We start from the raw sequence: 15,891 nt of genomic DNA, 5'->3' as shown, positions 1-15,891 counted from the left end.
AAAAAGGAAATTTAATCTGTAAGAGTTGTTTTCCGACACACTCAGGGTGACCGAAGGGGAGGAAGGGTGGCAGGATAAGTCGGGAGTTTGTGGTTAAAGGCCACACACTGCACTGATCACACAGAGAAACAACAAGGCCTACTGCACAGCACAGGCAGCCGTGCCTGACACTTTACAACGGCCCCGAAGGGAAGATCACCTGAAAAAGACTGTATCTACCTCCGAATCGCTTTGCTCTATACCTGAAACTAACAGCACAGTGTAAAGCAACTATACTTTGATTTTTAAAAAATACCAAAAAACACCAAAAGAAAAAAAATCTTTTTCGAAGCCAGATGACAACTTTGGACTCTCGGCAGTATTTATAGGGTCAGTGATGTGGCAAGTGTTTATTTATACTTAAAAGTATCTAAAATTTGGACTTCAGGCTTGAAGGATGACCAAGGAGCCAAGAATCTTCAACTGTGGAGAATGAACATGCGAACACTATTTGCCGCTGGCTTAGATTTGTGACAAACAAGTTTCCTACTGCTCCTCCACTCATTTCCAAATTAAAAAACGCGAATTTACTTGATAGCACTAAAAACAGCTACTTAAAATTTCTTTTGAAAAATTAAGTCTGGTAGAGATATAAAACGGACCTCAGCCCAGAGCAGGCTGAGTGTCTGAAAGGCAGCGCCACGCGCCAGAGGAAGCCTGCCTGGCGGGGCCTGCAGCCCAGGTACGAACCTACCTTAAGTATCTCCTGATGGTTCTCAGACGCATAGAGCCTGCCGTCTCGAACTATGTCTTCAATGAGTTCCTGGTAGTCCTCTGTTTGAATAAAGGACATATTTTGCATTTATATAGTTTACTTATTTCCAAGCCCACGCTTTCTTTCATTTTTCAAACAAGGTTCTGAGAAATGCCCCTTCTGCAGTTGCCATCAAAAAAATTAACCCTCTGAAGAACCCAACTAGTATCCATAAGGACACAGGTTCGATCCCTGGCCTCGCTCAGTGGGTTAAGGATCCTGCGATGCTGTGGCTGTGGTGTAGGCCTGCAGCTGCGGGTCCCATCTGACCCCTAGCCTGGGAACCTCCATGTGCTGTGGATGTGGCCCTAAAAAAAACAAAAAAGAAAGAAAAAGGAGGAAAAATGAACCCTCTGTTACTAAGAAGGCAGTCAGAGGGGCGGTCCACAGCCCCCCGCCCCCAGAGGAGCCCTCCCTGTCCCAGGCTCTACCCCGCTTCCCTCTCGCAGTCCAGGGCTCTGCCCAGTAATTCCGCCTTCCTTTCCTCCCTGAGGAAATGTTCTCTCTGCTGGGCTCTCCCATCAGCATGCAAATATGCTGTTGTGTCTTCAAAGGAAAAAAAAGCAGCAGCCCTCTCTGGACCTCTGGCTTCCATTCCGTGGTTCTGCTCCCCTTTGTAGCAGAACTCCTTGAAGGAATTATCAGCACCCACTGTCTTCAGTTCTCCTCCTTCTCTCTCAAACCCGGTCCAGGCAACTGGGGCCCCCGCCACTCTTCCAGAGCTGCTTGTTGGGGTCACCAGGGACCTTCCCGTTGCTAAATCGCAAGTTCGGCTCTCAGTCCGCATCCTCCCGGAGCGTCAGTAGCATCTCTAAGCCTCGCCTGCCCCACAGTCATAAATCAAATCAGGCATATGCAAAACACAACCTTTCTCAAATTCCAGGCAGGGTAAAAAATGCCTCTTTGTATGCACATCACGTGCAACCAAACCAAACAATCTTAAGAACTTCACTGGAAGGGCGTGGGAGGAGTTTCTGAGAGCGTTTCTTCTCGTCAAGCCGTGTTAATGGAAAGTCCTAGTCTCGTCCTTGTCACTACTAAGTTAATCCCACAGCGCTGGTGCTCCAGTCACATGACCTTCTTACCCTTTCATTCTAGAGGATATAAAATATGCAACGTATGAGGAAGGTGCCTTTTCTTATCTTGAACTCCTCTGCTCAGAGCACCAGCTCCTTTTGGCGATGGGAGTGTTGGGAAGGGACCACCGTGGCGCTGTCGGCCAAACGCCTCCAGGCTGACATCTTTCTTCGTTTTTACTTTTTGGGCCGCAGAGTGCAGCGGCGTGACGTGGGATCTCATTTTCCAGACCGGGGCTTGAACCCACACAGCACCACATCCTAACCACCAGACCACCAGGGAACTCCCAGGCCATGTCTTTTTAAAAAAATGTATTTCCTCTGCCTTGAAGAACGGCCGTGTCTAATACAAACTGTTCCATTTATAATGGGTAGACAGTAAGGCCCTACTGCACAGCACAGGGGACTCTATCCATCTCCTGGGAGGAACCACGATGGAACATAATAACATTTAAAAAAAGAATATAGGGATTCCCATTGTAGCTCAGCAGAAACAAACCCAACTAGGATCCATGAGGATGCGGGCTTGATCCCTGCCTTGCTCAGTGGGTTAAGGATGCAGCGTTGCCGTGAACTGTGGTGTAGGTCACAGAGGGGGCTTGGATCCTGCGTTGCTGTGGCTGTGGTGTAGGCCGGCAGCTGAAGCTCCAATTTGACTCCTAGCCTGGGAACTTCCATATGCCGTGGGTGTGGCTGAAAAAGCAAAAAAAAAACAACCAACCAAATAAACAAACAAAAAACCAATATATATATAAGTATGACTGAGTCCCTCTGCTGTAGAGCAGAAATTGGTACAACACTGTAAATCGACCATAACAAAAATAAAAATAAAGAACTACTGTGCCACGTCACTTGCTCCCACTTTCATGAGAAAAGCACTGCCCTTGAGGCCCTTGAGCCAGCGTTGTAGGTCAGCTCTCAGGCCCTGCAGCCCCAAAGACCTGTGCAGCTTTGTCCTGCTGTGATCTTGGGAAGTTACTTAAAGCTCTGAGCTGGAGTGACCTCATCTGTAAATTGGGAAAGGTCGTGTCTCCTGCCCGGGCAGCTGCCAGCAAAGTGCAGCGTCTCGGGCTGGGGCAGGGCCCCGGGGCCCCCAGGCCCAGCACGTGAGCTGTGGCTGCACTTCACCCCCTCGCCGGGCCAGCAGGCTGCCCTGCAGCGGAGTCTCAGCTATTTCTTCTCAGGGAGGATGCTAGCCTGCTGGGCTTGGAACCAGATATCGAACTTGTCTGCAATATAGGTTGAAAGAAAACAAATGAAACAGGCCCCAAGAGGCTTCTGCGTGGGCGCAGCAGCCGCTCCCAGCCCCTCTGCCGTGGCGGCGCCAGACCCGCCCTGGTAGGTTTCGTCAGGGTTCTAAGTCATTTCCCCAGTTCAAGCTACTACTCTTTAGCTGACCTTTTCCAAAAAGTCAAGACGTTTCCGTGTGTCGCCGAGTGGAGGACAGCTCGACTGAGAGTGAGCTCTGGCGACATCTGTTCTGGAGTCTCCGCGGCGTTCTGTTCCTTCCTGATTCCCCCTTGGGGAGGCTGTCACAGGCTGCCCTCGGGGGCGGGGGTGAGACGCCGCGTCTCTTGGCAGAGCCACCAGAGCCACGTGCGTGCACCTGAGTCTGATGCATGGGCCCCTGTCTCAGTGTCTGGCATGGTTTCAGCCACAGGGATGAGGATTCCAGACTTTTCCACATGTTGAACCACGTGAGGCATTTTTGGGAACCCAAAGAACACTGTCTCGCCCAAACGCCTCCATTTGGCACCTGTCTGCCTAAAAGCCTTTGATGGCTCCCTAGGAAACTAGGCTTACCCTTCTGAGTGTGGCACTCAAGGCTTTTCAAAGCCTAAGGCAATCCCTCCTAATCTCACCTCTCACACCCCCTACCAACTGGCCACATCAGGCTATTCCTCATTCCCCAGCATGCCAGGTCTCCATCTTTTGGCCCATGTCATTCCCTTTTCCTGAAGGTTCCTCCTCCCATTTATAAACTTACATTACCCATTGACAGATGAGTGGACGAAGAAGATGTGGTACATATATACACAGTGGAATACTACTCAGCCATCAACAAGAACAAAATAATGCCACTTGCAGCAACATGAGTGGAACTAGAAACTCTCAAGCTAAGTGAAGTAAGTCAGAAAGAGAAAAACAAATACTATATGATATCACTTATATCTGGAATCTAATATATATAGCATGAATGAACCTGTCTACAGAAAAGAAACAAACTCGTGGACATGGAGAACAGACTTGTGGTTGCCAAGAGGGAGGGCGAGGGAGTGGGATGGACGGGGAGTTTGAGGCTGGTAGATGCAAACTTTGGCATTGGGAGTGGAGAAGCAATGAGATCCTGCTGTGCAGCACAGGGAACGCTACCCAGTCCCTGTGATGGAGCAGGATGGAGAATAACGTGAGAAAAAGAGTGTGTGTGTGTGTGAGAGAGAGAGAGAGAGACTGGGTAACTTTGCTGTACAGCGGAAATTGACAGAACATTGTAAGTCAACTAACAGAAAATATAAACATCTTAAAAAAAATAGCATAGAAAACAACAAAAAAAGAAAACTCACTCATTCTTTCAAGATCTACATCTCCTGAGACTGTGCTCTATTCTTTCCAAAATCCTATGCAAAATGAACTGCTGCCCCTTCTCTATCCTCACCCTGTCCACGCCCCGTTTCAGCATCTGTGACACTATATACGTTTTTGTGTCTCTGTCTCCAGCACCTCACCCAATACCTGACTCGGGAGACGCTCATCAAACATGTGATAAATTCATGATGAACAGATGCCTTCCTCTGCGAGACCACCAGCTCCTCCAGGTCAAGGTCCAGTTCATTTTGTGTTCCCAGAAAATGTCACCCAAGTCTCAAAGCCAGGTAGTGCCCGGGCTGGGGTGGGCCAGGCTTCATTTAACAAGAAGACAATGAAACCAGAGAAGTCCTCTCGCGGCTCAACGTTACACAGCAAGTTAGGGGCAGAGACAAGACCAGAACTCAGGTCCTTCCCCCTCCTCGGGCGTCTGTATAAGGAAAGCCGCAGATGTGATAAGTTCATATTTAGGGAGGGTTTACCCGCACCAGGAGCCGCGCCACGTCCTGTGCGGATCAACCCACCGAACGCTCACGCTAGTGTAATGAGTTTCCTCATTTGCGCCTAAGAAACGGGAGCTTCCAGAAGGTGAGGAACCTGCTCAAAGGTGCGGAGGCGGAGGTTACCCCCACCTGGCTGGTTCCCAGGCCGCATTCCTCCCCCCAAGCTAGGCTCACCTTCATTCACTGAAAACATCTTTTCAGCCCTGTCGTCAGTGTCCCCAAAGGCCTGCTTACGCCTTGAGCCTGATGTCCTTTCTCCCACCCTGCCTGCCCTTCTGAGCGCGGGTGCTGGTCAGCGAGGCACCGCCGGCCCGGAAGGTGCTTCTGCACAAAACAGACGCTGCTGCTGCTGCACGCACAGCCCTGCTCACCGTCGTAGGTCACGTAGGGGACCTGGAACCCTTTGGCGCTGTTCCCTTCGTTGGACTTAAACTGAATCCACAGCCTCCTGGACCTGGAGGTGAAGGCGATGGGACGTTCGTAGGTCTGGCAGGTCTCGTACGTGGTGGCGGAGCCGCGGGAAGCTGCCGAGGGAAGGGAGGGGACAGGGCTCGAGAGCCGCAGCAAACACACCTCCCTTGGACGCCCCCGGCGCGACTTAAGCTTGAGGGCGCTGCAGGACCGGCTGGGCCACGGTCCTGGAGGTCGCGGGCACCCCGGGGCTCACGGAAGGGGCTGCCGCTAGCTGGTGGCGGCAGCCCGGGCCGCGGCGCGCCTGCGGGAGCTGAGGCCGGCCCCTCGCGGTCCAGAGCCAACCTGCCGAATCGACGACGATCGGACACTGTCTGAGGACAACCGCCACCACCCGCTGCCCTCGGAGGCCGGGAGTGCGCGCTGCCCTTGAGGCCCTTGAGCTCACAACCCGGGCAGGTGCCGCCGCGCTTTCCTCCCCCCACAGACGCTAAGCACGTGCTCGGGCCACACAGCAGGATGTGGGAACGTCAGGACTCAAACCCACACCTGCCACTGTCACTGCTAACAAGACTGGCCACACTCACAGCAGTGCCTCCGTGTGTCATTATTATTTTAAGCGCTTTACAAATATAAACCCATTTATTCTTCACAATAGCCCCCTGGGGGTAGTAACTATCACCATCCCCATTTTGAGATGAGGACTCTGAGGCACAGAAAGTTCCAGAATGTGTTGCCAAGATCATGGGACACATCCGAAGCGGAGGTGGGACTCCCGCCCAGCAGTCTGGCTGCAGAGCCCTCCTGACACTGTCCCCACACTGCACTGATGGCAGTCTTCCTTGTGGACCCCGGGTCGCCCATCAGGAGGGGAGGCGGGTCCCTCCCGGCTGGACCGTGCCCTTGGCCTCGGTCAGTCCCCAAGACGTGAGCTGCTTCCCCAGGGGAGCAGGCGTCTGGGGTCAGCCCTGCGTGAGCTTCACTGACACTCTGTGCCCTGCTGGAAGAAGGTCCCCAGGGAGCACGAGGAAGACCCACCTGCAGGCCTGCTACCTCTAGCTTCCGCAGGAGGCCTCGGGGACTGGTTCTGGTCTGAATTTTGTTTTCTTGGCAAACTCCATAAGCTCATGTCCCATCTCTGCTCTAATACAGAGGTGGCATCCAGGCCTGCTCCTCCCATTTCAAGCCGGGCACTGTGCCATCTGGCTTCCCTGCTGGCCTTGGGCGGGGAGGGGAGCAGGGGGTGAGACGCACCTGTTTTCCGCATCACCAGGAAGTCCCCGCAGTCGTCCTCTATGGGCAGGAAGATCTCGGGGACCACAACCAGGATGCGGCGCTTGGGGGGCGGGTTGATGACCCATGTGCACTCGGCGTTGGCCGGGTAATTGCCCGGGTAGTTTGGGGACTCGATGTATCCAGTGAAATCACCCAGCTCCCCTCCACATCTTCTGTCTGGAAGAGGAAGTGCCATGAGTTCAGAAGGCACAGCGCAGCCATTGTCTGTCACGGTCCGTGCCAGCTTGGCCTGGGAGAACCACCGCCACCCCACTGTCCTCGAAGAAAGGGCCCGGGAATTGGGATTCAAACCCACACAGTTCGACTTCCCATCTCGGAACGTCGGCCCTGTAATGCCCACGGCCCCACTGGGGGCCCAGCTACACTAACTGCCCACACAGAGCCCACGGCTCTGAGCTCCCAGGGCACGATTTTCTCCCTAACTTGAAGGCATTCGACCTCAGGGACAGGTTGAAACTGCATCCTGTTTCTCACAAAAGAAGAGGGTAACTTCAGTTTTCTCTATCTTGTTGACAAAGTCCAAGTGTCAGAGAGCCTGTGGCACAGAACTGGCAGGTCTGGCAGAGCTTCCTGGTCAGCGAGGGTGTGGGGCTGCCCCAGGGCCCCAGGGCCCAGACCAGAGCAGGACAGCCTTGCTCTCACGTTTCTCGCTGGTCTAGACCATGCTCTGTTTTAAGTGGGGAAGAAAGTTCCATTCAGCCCTCAGTCAGTGTGCTGGATGCTCACTTCTGGCACCAGGAGCAAGGAGCATACACACTGGGCACAGGTGCACACACACACACACACACTGTGGGCACAAGTACACATGTGCACACACACTGGGCATAGGTATACACACATGCACACACACACACTGTGGGCATAGCTGCGCACACACACACACATGCACACACTGTGAGCACAGGTGCACACACACATGCACACATGGCACAGGTGTGCACACACACACTGTGGGCACAGGTACACATGTGCACACACACTCGGCACAGGTGCACATGCACACACACACACACACACGTGCACACACGCTCCGCCTCAGCCACGTCTGCAGTCACTGAATCTCCACTTATCCAACAAATATTCTTGCCCTCAAGGAGCTTATTGTTTGAAGCTGCAGGTCAAGCTGTTCAAGAGAAGATGCTGAAGGGATTGCCCTGGTCCTATAACTGCAACTGGGTCCATGACTCGGGGTGGGGGGGGACCCAGGCTTTCGTTCCCTGCCAGGGGGGTGAGAAAACTGCCTCCAAGCCTGAAGGCCACCTGAGGGACCGTGCCACGTGGCTCAGAGGGCCGACCAAGGAGCAGGGGCGGGAGGCCAAGGACACGGATTCCATCTTCCCAGGGAAAGACACTTGTGACGCTGTGAAAAATCTCAGTCCGACTGACCAAGAGGCGAGGATACTGCAAGCGTCTGGTCTCCAGCAGAGGCCGGACGGCTGCTTGGGAGAGTGCTGCTAGAGAGAACCAGGAAACCTTCCAGTGAGAAACGCAAGCGATTCCCTGCCCCTTCGAGCCCCTCCTCCTCCAGTCTGGGGCGGCCTCCTGCTCCCTGCGTTACAGTCTCAGTGACCCTGAAGCAGCCGAGACTGACTTCTGGCCTGTACTAGAGAATTTAACATAACGGTTAAAAACAAACAAGCAGGGAGGTCCCACTGTGGGGAAGTGGGTTAAGGAGCTGGCGTCATCACAGCTGTGGCGTAGATCGCGCTGTGGCTGGGATTTGATCCCCGGCCTGAAAACGTCAATATGCAGCAGGCGTGGCTGAAAAAAGCAAAGCAAGCAAACAAGCCCCCAGCAAGCCCTTGATTGATGTGCATCCTCCTTCCTCCAGCATAAAAATCAAGCTCTCGGCTCAAGACTGTCACTGGGAGCTCCCGCTGCGGCGCAGTGGAAACGAACCCAACTGGTATCCAACTGGTATCCATGAGGATCCTGCCCCGCTCAGTGGGTTGAGGACCCGGCCTGGCCGTGAGCTGCGGCGTAGGTCGCAGATGTGGCTCGGATCTGGCGTTGCTGTGGCTGGGGTGTAGGCCGGCCGCTACAGCTCCAATTCGACCCCTGGCCTGGGAACCTCCCTATGTCACAAGTGCAGCCCCAAAGCCTGTCAATGAGAACACGTGGGCTGCCACGTGCGTCAAGAGAGGATGCTGCGGCAGCAGCCCCCGCCCGGCAGCCGCCCCCCAGCGCCCCCAGGAGACGGGGCTGGGAGCGCACAGGACGCGGCCGCAGCGGAGGCGCGCGTCAGAGGAGCGCGCGCAGCGAGCCCAGACCCGATCTCCCAAACACGGCAAGGCGCTCCCTCCTGCACCGGAGCCGCCTGGCGTTCTCCTACGGACAGCAATGTTCTCCCATCCCGACCACCCAATCTTTGCTGAAAACACCCTGTGTATCCCGGCTCCTCCGTTATGTCTTCCGAGCACAAGGCACAGGCTCCCTCCCCCGGGGTTGTCTGAGAGGCCAGGCCCGTCTCAAGGCCTCTGAGTAAAGCGTGACTCTCAGCCCTGAGGTCTTGCGTTTTTCAGGCGGTGAGCTTCCCCTGCCGGCCGCCTCAGGCCCCCTGCAGCACGTTCCAGCATCGGACCCGGGGTCTCTTCGCCTAAGGCCTTTCACTCCGCCGAGCCTGTGCCTGCTGCCGGCTGCCCTCTTGGGCAGGAGGCTCTTCCTGCCACACGCCCCCGACCTTCCGCATCCAAACCGTGGCGCCCCCTCCTGAAGCTTTGCCTGCCCTTGGGGTGGGCAGCTCCTCCTCTGCGTCCCCCAGCCTGTGCTGCCACAGGGCGAGGGGCTCACGCTGCCCCCAGGGCCTGGCATGTGGCGGGTCCTCGAGTGACGCTCGTTACTGAGGATCCTGCCGGTGAAGGTGCCTGGAGAGGCGGCCTGGCTCAGGGCAGCGCCTGGCGGTCAGGCCCTGCTCTCCCTCAGCCCTGCAGAGCCACAAGCCGGGCCCTCGGCCTCTCTGCGGTCCTGAATGAACCGTGAACCGGGGCCCCTGCCATCTGCCACCCCCAGGTGGACCCGGCACCTGCCCTCTTAATCAGGGCTGTGAAAAGCTTTGGGGGGCACCTACTTTTACACTGGGTTAAGTTTGTGGCGCCGTCAAAGTCAGTCGTGGTATTTCCTGGGCAGGAAACGCAGCTATTTTTTCCAAATTCGGGCTGGTATGTCCCAGCTGGGCAGCGAACACACCGGTGCGTGGTGGTGTAGAAGTGTCCAGGTGAACACTGAACTGCAGGGAGGGCGGGGAGAAGGGGCACAGAGAGGGCGTCTGTGTTTTCAACAACTGCAACACGAAGGCTCTCACAGCTCCGAAAGAACATTTACGCCCAACGCAGGACTGCTGGCCTACCCATCTGGGGCTAATCAACACTTAGGGCCCTAGACAGCCAGCCTGGGTGGGACTTGGGACCCATGCCACTGAGAACAATACAAACGGAGCGAGGGTGGGTGTATCTTCCAGGTCCGTGGTCCGAGCGCGGCTCTGTGAGCACTGACCCCCGGCTCCGGGCGGCTGGGCAGAGGCAGGGGACACGGAGGCTCCGCAGAGGGTGGGGCCCTTTCTGGAAGGGGCTCTAGGTGCAGGACGCGGACAGAGGAGGCCTGGGGAGCAGCCGATCTCTGCCCTCGTCCTGCCGTCAGCCCCGTCCCAAGGGGCTGGCTGGGGGTGGGAGGGTCATGGCCAGAGTTCCTGCGCTCCCACCGTCCTGGGGGACAAATGGCCCTGGGGACCTGACCTCCTTGCTGCTGGGTCACCAGACAGGGCACCTCATGCTGGGCTGGAGGGAGCTTTACAGACTCCTGAGGTTCTCCAAAGGGAAGCTCAGCTCTGGCAAAGGCCAGCTGCCGAGTCCTCACCTCTGGTTTCACAGTCCTGGAAGGAAGTGGCTCCCAGGCGTTTGGTCGGGAGGCCTCCCCCGCAGGGCAAGCAGGAGGTACGGCCGGCTTCAGGCTGGAATGTGCCCAGGGCGCAGAGCTGGCAGGGTGCAAAGCCATCGGCGGAATATTCACCAGGTTGGCACAGACCTGGGGGGACCAAGGACCCACCGTGAGCAATGCCCCGGGCAGACGGATCAGGATCAGAGGGAGACCAGGAGCCGCCCCGTGCCGACCTCAGTGAGAGGAGGCTGGTCCTGCCCCCGGCTGGGTGGCACGCAGGTGCCTGGCGTCGATACACAGGGCTGCAGGGCCTGTCACAAAGATGGAAGCCACGGTGACAAGGGTCAGAGGCTTCTGCCTCTCGAAGCAGGCCCGGGTGTGCTTCAGGCTCCCGTGGGCCCGGCAGCCGCTGCAGAGGGAGGGTCCCCACCTGCGCTCGCCCCAGTCATTCCACCCAGAAGTACAGGCTCCAGGCCAATTACAGCCTGGGGACATAAAGACCTCTCTGGTCACGGGAGGGTCACCTGTCTTACCAATTACACGTGTTTCACGTCCTCACCCCGAGGTAAGGTGTATTCTGGCCTCCTCAACCTGAGGCTGCACCTGCCCGTCCATCCACACTGCCAGAGCGACCCCGAGGCGTCTGTTCTCTTTAAATGCCTTACTTTATTATCTTTTAATGACAAGAACGACAGCCATAAACAGAAGGACTTCTAAGGCTCCCGTTCCGTAGGAATCAGTCCGTCACTGCAAGAGGCCATAAAAACCGACTATCTCTTGGCTTCCTAACCATGTTCCTCTACTCAGTCCCGTGAGTTTCTCTCTGCCTACACGTTATGGATAAAACGCCACTCAGCAAACACACCTGGGGACGAGTCTGCCATCTGTCCGACCCGGGTTCGAGTTCCAAATCCTCCGCCCTCGAGTGTGACCTTGAATGAGCCACTCGAACCACGTGAGGTTTTGCAGAGATACAGCAACCATGCAGACGACCGAGGCCGGCACCATGGATGCCTGCGTGACCCCGGCACAGGCAAGCATTCAGCAGGTGTGAGCCGTCATCACCATTCTTACTAATACTGCTTAGCATAAACAGATCTTATTAAGGACTCACACGGGTGTGAACAGATGCCCCAAAGAGCCTCCTTATTAACCCTGCCATCAGTGCCAGGATCTCCTAACAGGCCAAAGGTACGGCAGGAGTCACACAGGCAATCTGAAGATCTGATTCCTAAGCCAGAAAAGGTCCTGCAGTTGATCTGGAGTCACTTCGTGGGGACGAAAGCGGGCTCCAGGGGTCACTAGAAGGCGAGGCAGGGCCACTGGGGTTCCATCAAAACCCCCAACTAATCAGATCTTCCGCCCGAGCCCAGAGAGTGTCAGGACAGCTGGCCCTTCTGCTGAATAAAGACATTTCCTAATAAAAGAAATAGGAAAGAAGCCCAAAGAGTCTAAGTAAGCATGGTTCCAGCATTAACTTGTTTTTATTCTGTCCACACCCGTGGCACGTAGAAGTTCCCGGGCCAGGATCAGAGCTGCACCACAGTAGCCACCCGAGGCACAGCCAGACCCTGGGGAGTCATCGGAGAACTCCCTAGAGTTAACCTTTTATAAGAGGCAATTAAAACCTCTTCACAGAGTTTTAGCAAAACAACCAGAGGAGTACTTCAAAAAAAACCCCAATAAGCTGTGGCTTTGAGACCAGAGCTGGAAGAATCATCAGAGCCACGTTCTCCACTTTTGACGCTTGCAGTCGGCCCTTTGCACGGCGGTCGCTCAGGTCTCTGAGGCTATTTATCCACAGCGTGTAAACACGCCCTGGCGATGCTCACACGTCTTTTCGGCCACTGCGTTCAGTCAGACCTTGTTTGTCCGGTCAGTATGTGTCAGGGCTGCACTAGGCCCTGGGAGCCAGGGCGAGCCCACCACGGCCCGGCCCTCGGATCCCCCAGCGCAGTGCACACCGCCTGCCCTGAAGCGCCGCTTAGGCCTCCGTCTAAACAAGGACTGCGGACTCTGGGGGAGGAGGACGGGGCAGGCACAGTTCTTACCTCCACATTCAGACACATTCCAAGCTTCTGGGGTCTTCTGGACCCCAGGATTTTCTGGCCTTGGGCATGGTTCACACGTGATTTGACCTTCCTCATTCTGGAAGGTTCCATCCGGACACAGAATGCAGCGTTCTTGGGCTCCATCGTAGTACGTCCCAGCCCTGCAGCTGACTGGCCAAAGGGGAAAACGATATGGTCAGTGAGGGGACAGAGGCCAAGGAGGGACGACGGGAGAGGCCGAGGTGAGGGCGAGCGGAAGGCGCGGCCCCTGCAGAGCGAACGTGCGCCTCTGGGCTCCCCGCGCAGCGCTCCGCCGCGCCCTGCCCCCCGCCGCGGAGGCACTCACGGGCCCCGCCCACACCAGGAGCTCCCCGCGGGGAGGGACCCCAGGGGTCCTGGCCTTTTTGAGCACGAGCACCTGATGACATGCCCCACTGCGCGAGGCTGTTGGAAGGGCTATAGAGGTGCAATTCATTCACTGAATTCAGTGCTGGAAGAACAGAGAGGAGGTGCTGTTCTGGCTGGTGCATCCCGGAAGGCTTCCTGGAAAAGGCCACATTTGCGTCTGGCCAGGAAGAATGAGGACGAGCTCCGCAGAGAGGAGAAGGGGCAGGCTGTAAAGACACACGCCTGACTCAGGGGCCGGGAGGGAGGAAAGGAAGGCTGGGGACAGGCCGACGTCCTCGAAGGCCAGGCCTCTGGCTTTCAACCAGCAGGTAGGGAGCCACTGAAAGGAGGGGATGCCACCGGAAGCTGTGTTTAGAAAAGCTCACTCTCTGTCGGTGATCGCAAGGGTCTTGCAGACGAGCTCTGCGAAACGGCACGTGCTCCAGGTTTGCAAAGAAGAAGGCATTACAAGGGTAAACCCCAGTAAACGGGGAACTAATAAACTGTGCTTCCAGTTCTATTTTTGGTGCTGTTAGTTAAACGTGGGCTTATTTTTATCTTAGGATCCGAATATAAAGTAAATACACTGAATTGGGTTCCCGAGTATAATAGCTAAACATCATCACCACCACCATCGAAACAGGCTTCCTTCCTTTCTTTTGTCTTTTTTCTGGCTGCCCAGGGCACACAGTTCCTCAGCCAGGGAGCAAATCCGAGCCAAAGCTGCCCTGCACCACGGCTGTGGCTCAACCTCCTTCACGCTGGATCCTTAACCCTCCTCGCTGGACCGGGTGTCAGACCTGCGTCCCTGCCGCTTCAGAGCTGCCGTCAACCCTGTGGCCCTGCAGCGGGAGCTGCGAAACAGGCTTTCTGCTAGCTAACACGTGCTGAGAACGCGGGGGCTCCTGGACACCGTGCTGCCAGCTTTACGCGCAGTATCTCACGGGGTCTGGAAACCACCCTAAGGAGCCGGGCGCGGTGGCGAGAGCTCCACCGCACGGAAACCGACACTCGGGAGGTTAAATCTTTTGGCCGATCCGTGAAATACACCAACAATGAGATCCAGAGCTTTGAGCTTAGAGAGGAAAAAGCTCGTTAAACAAAGGCGTAGACCGAGTCACAACACCAGACTCTGCCCTGGTTCTCTACGCGGCATTAGGAGAGTTTGGCTGGAATAAAAACATTTTCTTCTATGCCTAAGCTGCCAGGAAATAGGAAACAAATAGCACATGATAAAATTAGTGATTATAGCTCTTGAATGTGCCTAAGGAGGAATGCCGGTTTTCATCCTGTGTTACAAATGCAATTGGCATACGTACTTTCAGGGTTAACCATAGCAAAGTTCTCTATTACCGGTAATAAAAGTGTCTTTCCATTATTTACTCCATAATCTAGAGAAAACAAAAATGAGGCTTTAAGAAAAAAATCACAGTAAGCCGAAATATGCCACATTTCAAATATTATTTCTACAATTACATGCAATCGATTAAATCAAAGTCCACTCTAAAGTCTAAATCTTAATACTTTTTTATACTGTTTGGATTTTCTTTTACAATATTTACGTATCATTTTTATTTAATTTTATGATTGTTTTAAAAAATCCGAAGCACACCAAACTCTTGCTTTCTTGGCAAATGACATTGTAATGAGTATGCTGCACAGAGCGGGGCAGGTAGAGCCTATATCCAGATTTAGTCTCTAAATGCAGCCCTGCTGGATAATGGCGTTCCACAATTACTCCGGCTTCAGCTCACCCCCCGTGAAAGGCTGGGCTGAATTACGCACCAGGAATTCACAGCTTTTTGGCCGGTGTCCCACCTGACTACCCCAGGGTGCACGGTGGTCCCTTCCACGGGGGCATAACCCCTTCGTGGCTTTCACGAGCCACCTGTCATGAAGACTGGCAGCAAGTTAGTAAAATCAAGGCTGCCTGGCGCCCGGAGCCCAAGCCATTTCCTCCGTGGCAATGGCTGTTTTCGCAGCATTTGTTCACCTCGAGGGACAGTGCCCACCCACAGCAGTGACTCAACAGCCCTGTGAGTCAGAGTCCGAACAGCTTGGTCTGGTCCATCACACGTCCTCTGGCAGAAACAACTCCCCCGGGGGGAGCGAGAAGGGACCGGGTTCTTGCTGGGGGCTCCCGCAGCACTGAGGGGCCATTCCTCGCTAGAACCACTGAGATCCCCAAAGCCTTTTCAAGCTACATCCTGCGAAGCCTCAGAACGTCTCACATCTGCTGCCATTTCTCAAGTGAGCTCAGGACCGAGAAATGCCCCTCAGGCCGCCCGGGGACAGAGGCGCCCGCTCTCTTTCCTCACCGTGAAAGGCCTGCCCACGTAAACAAACTCGTCTCATCGCTCACAGGTCCCATCTTCCTTCCAGGGAGAAAGACCTATAGAAATAATCCAGGCCAAGCACCTTCCAAATTAATTTGCTTCTTTTGCAAAGTAAAAATGAGCTAAACACTAAAAAGCGTTCTGCAAGGCCAGCAAGAGCCGCCTGGCAACAGCCCTTGGCATCATGCCCGTGCGGAAGATGCGGCCTAAAGAGGCTGCGGGCCCAGCGCCAGCTGCTCCTCTTCCTCCTCGCGCAGCCAGTGCGCTCTGCCGCCCCAGATGAAGGAGTTGAGGCCCCGAGAACACTGCCCCATCGCCGCAAAGCTTTTGTGTGTCTCCAGTGACCATCAAACGTCCATTCTCGAATCCCACGCAGCTGTCTTCTCCCTCTTCCAAAAACGAAAAAACAAGAAAGCTGTTCTGTTGCAAAAGGGAGAGACCAGCGGGGACCAGGATTAATGGTGGCAAAGAGACCTGAAGCCTGGCCCTCCTTTCAGCGCCACGGCCTTTGGGTATTTCGGGCCACGGACAAACACCGTGGTCTCTCTGTGGCTAAGACGGGAACCGAATGAAAGCGGC

At 55.2% G+C, this 15,891-nt stretch overlaps 1 protein-coding gene across 1 annotated transcript in view; it reads right to left on the bottom strand.

Annotated features, from left to right (window-relative positions):
* SCUBE2 (signal peptide, CUB domain and EGF like domain containing 2) overlaps positions 1–15,891 on the bottom strand; it is a 67,846-nt gene that overhangs the window by 8,628 nt on the left and 43,327 nt on the right. Inside the window, exons 15-20 of the mRNA XM_021062256.1 lie at positions 12,590–12,760; positions 10,518–10,685; positions 9,733–9,891; positions 6,624–6,821; positions 5,330–5,482; positions 734–813 (exon numbers count right to left, since the gene is read on the bottom strand). Coding sequence (XP_020917915.1) covers positions 734–813; positions 5,330–5,482; positions 6,624–6,821; positions 9,733–9,891; positions 10,518–10,685; positions 12,590–12,760 — 929 coding nt within the window. The remainder of the gene's footprint in view (positions 1–733; positions 814–5,329; positions 5,483–6,623; positions 6,822–9,732; positions 9,892–10,517; positions 10,686–12,589; positions 12,761–15,891) is intronic.

The sequence above is a fragment of the Sus scrofa genome, chromosome 9 (assembly GCF_000003025.6).
Source record: "Sus scrofa isolate TJ Tabasco breed Duroc chromosome 9, Sscrofa11.1, whole genome shotgun sequence".
In the NCBI taxonomy this organism is placed as follows: Eukaryota; Metazoa; Chordata; class Mammalia; order Artiodactyla; family Suidae; genus Sus; species Sus scrofa.
This window is presented reverse-complemented; position numbering and strand designations above follow the sequence as displayed.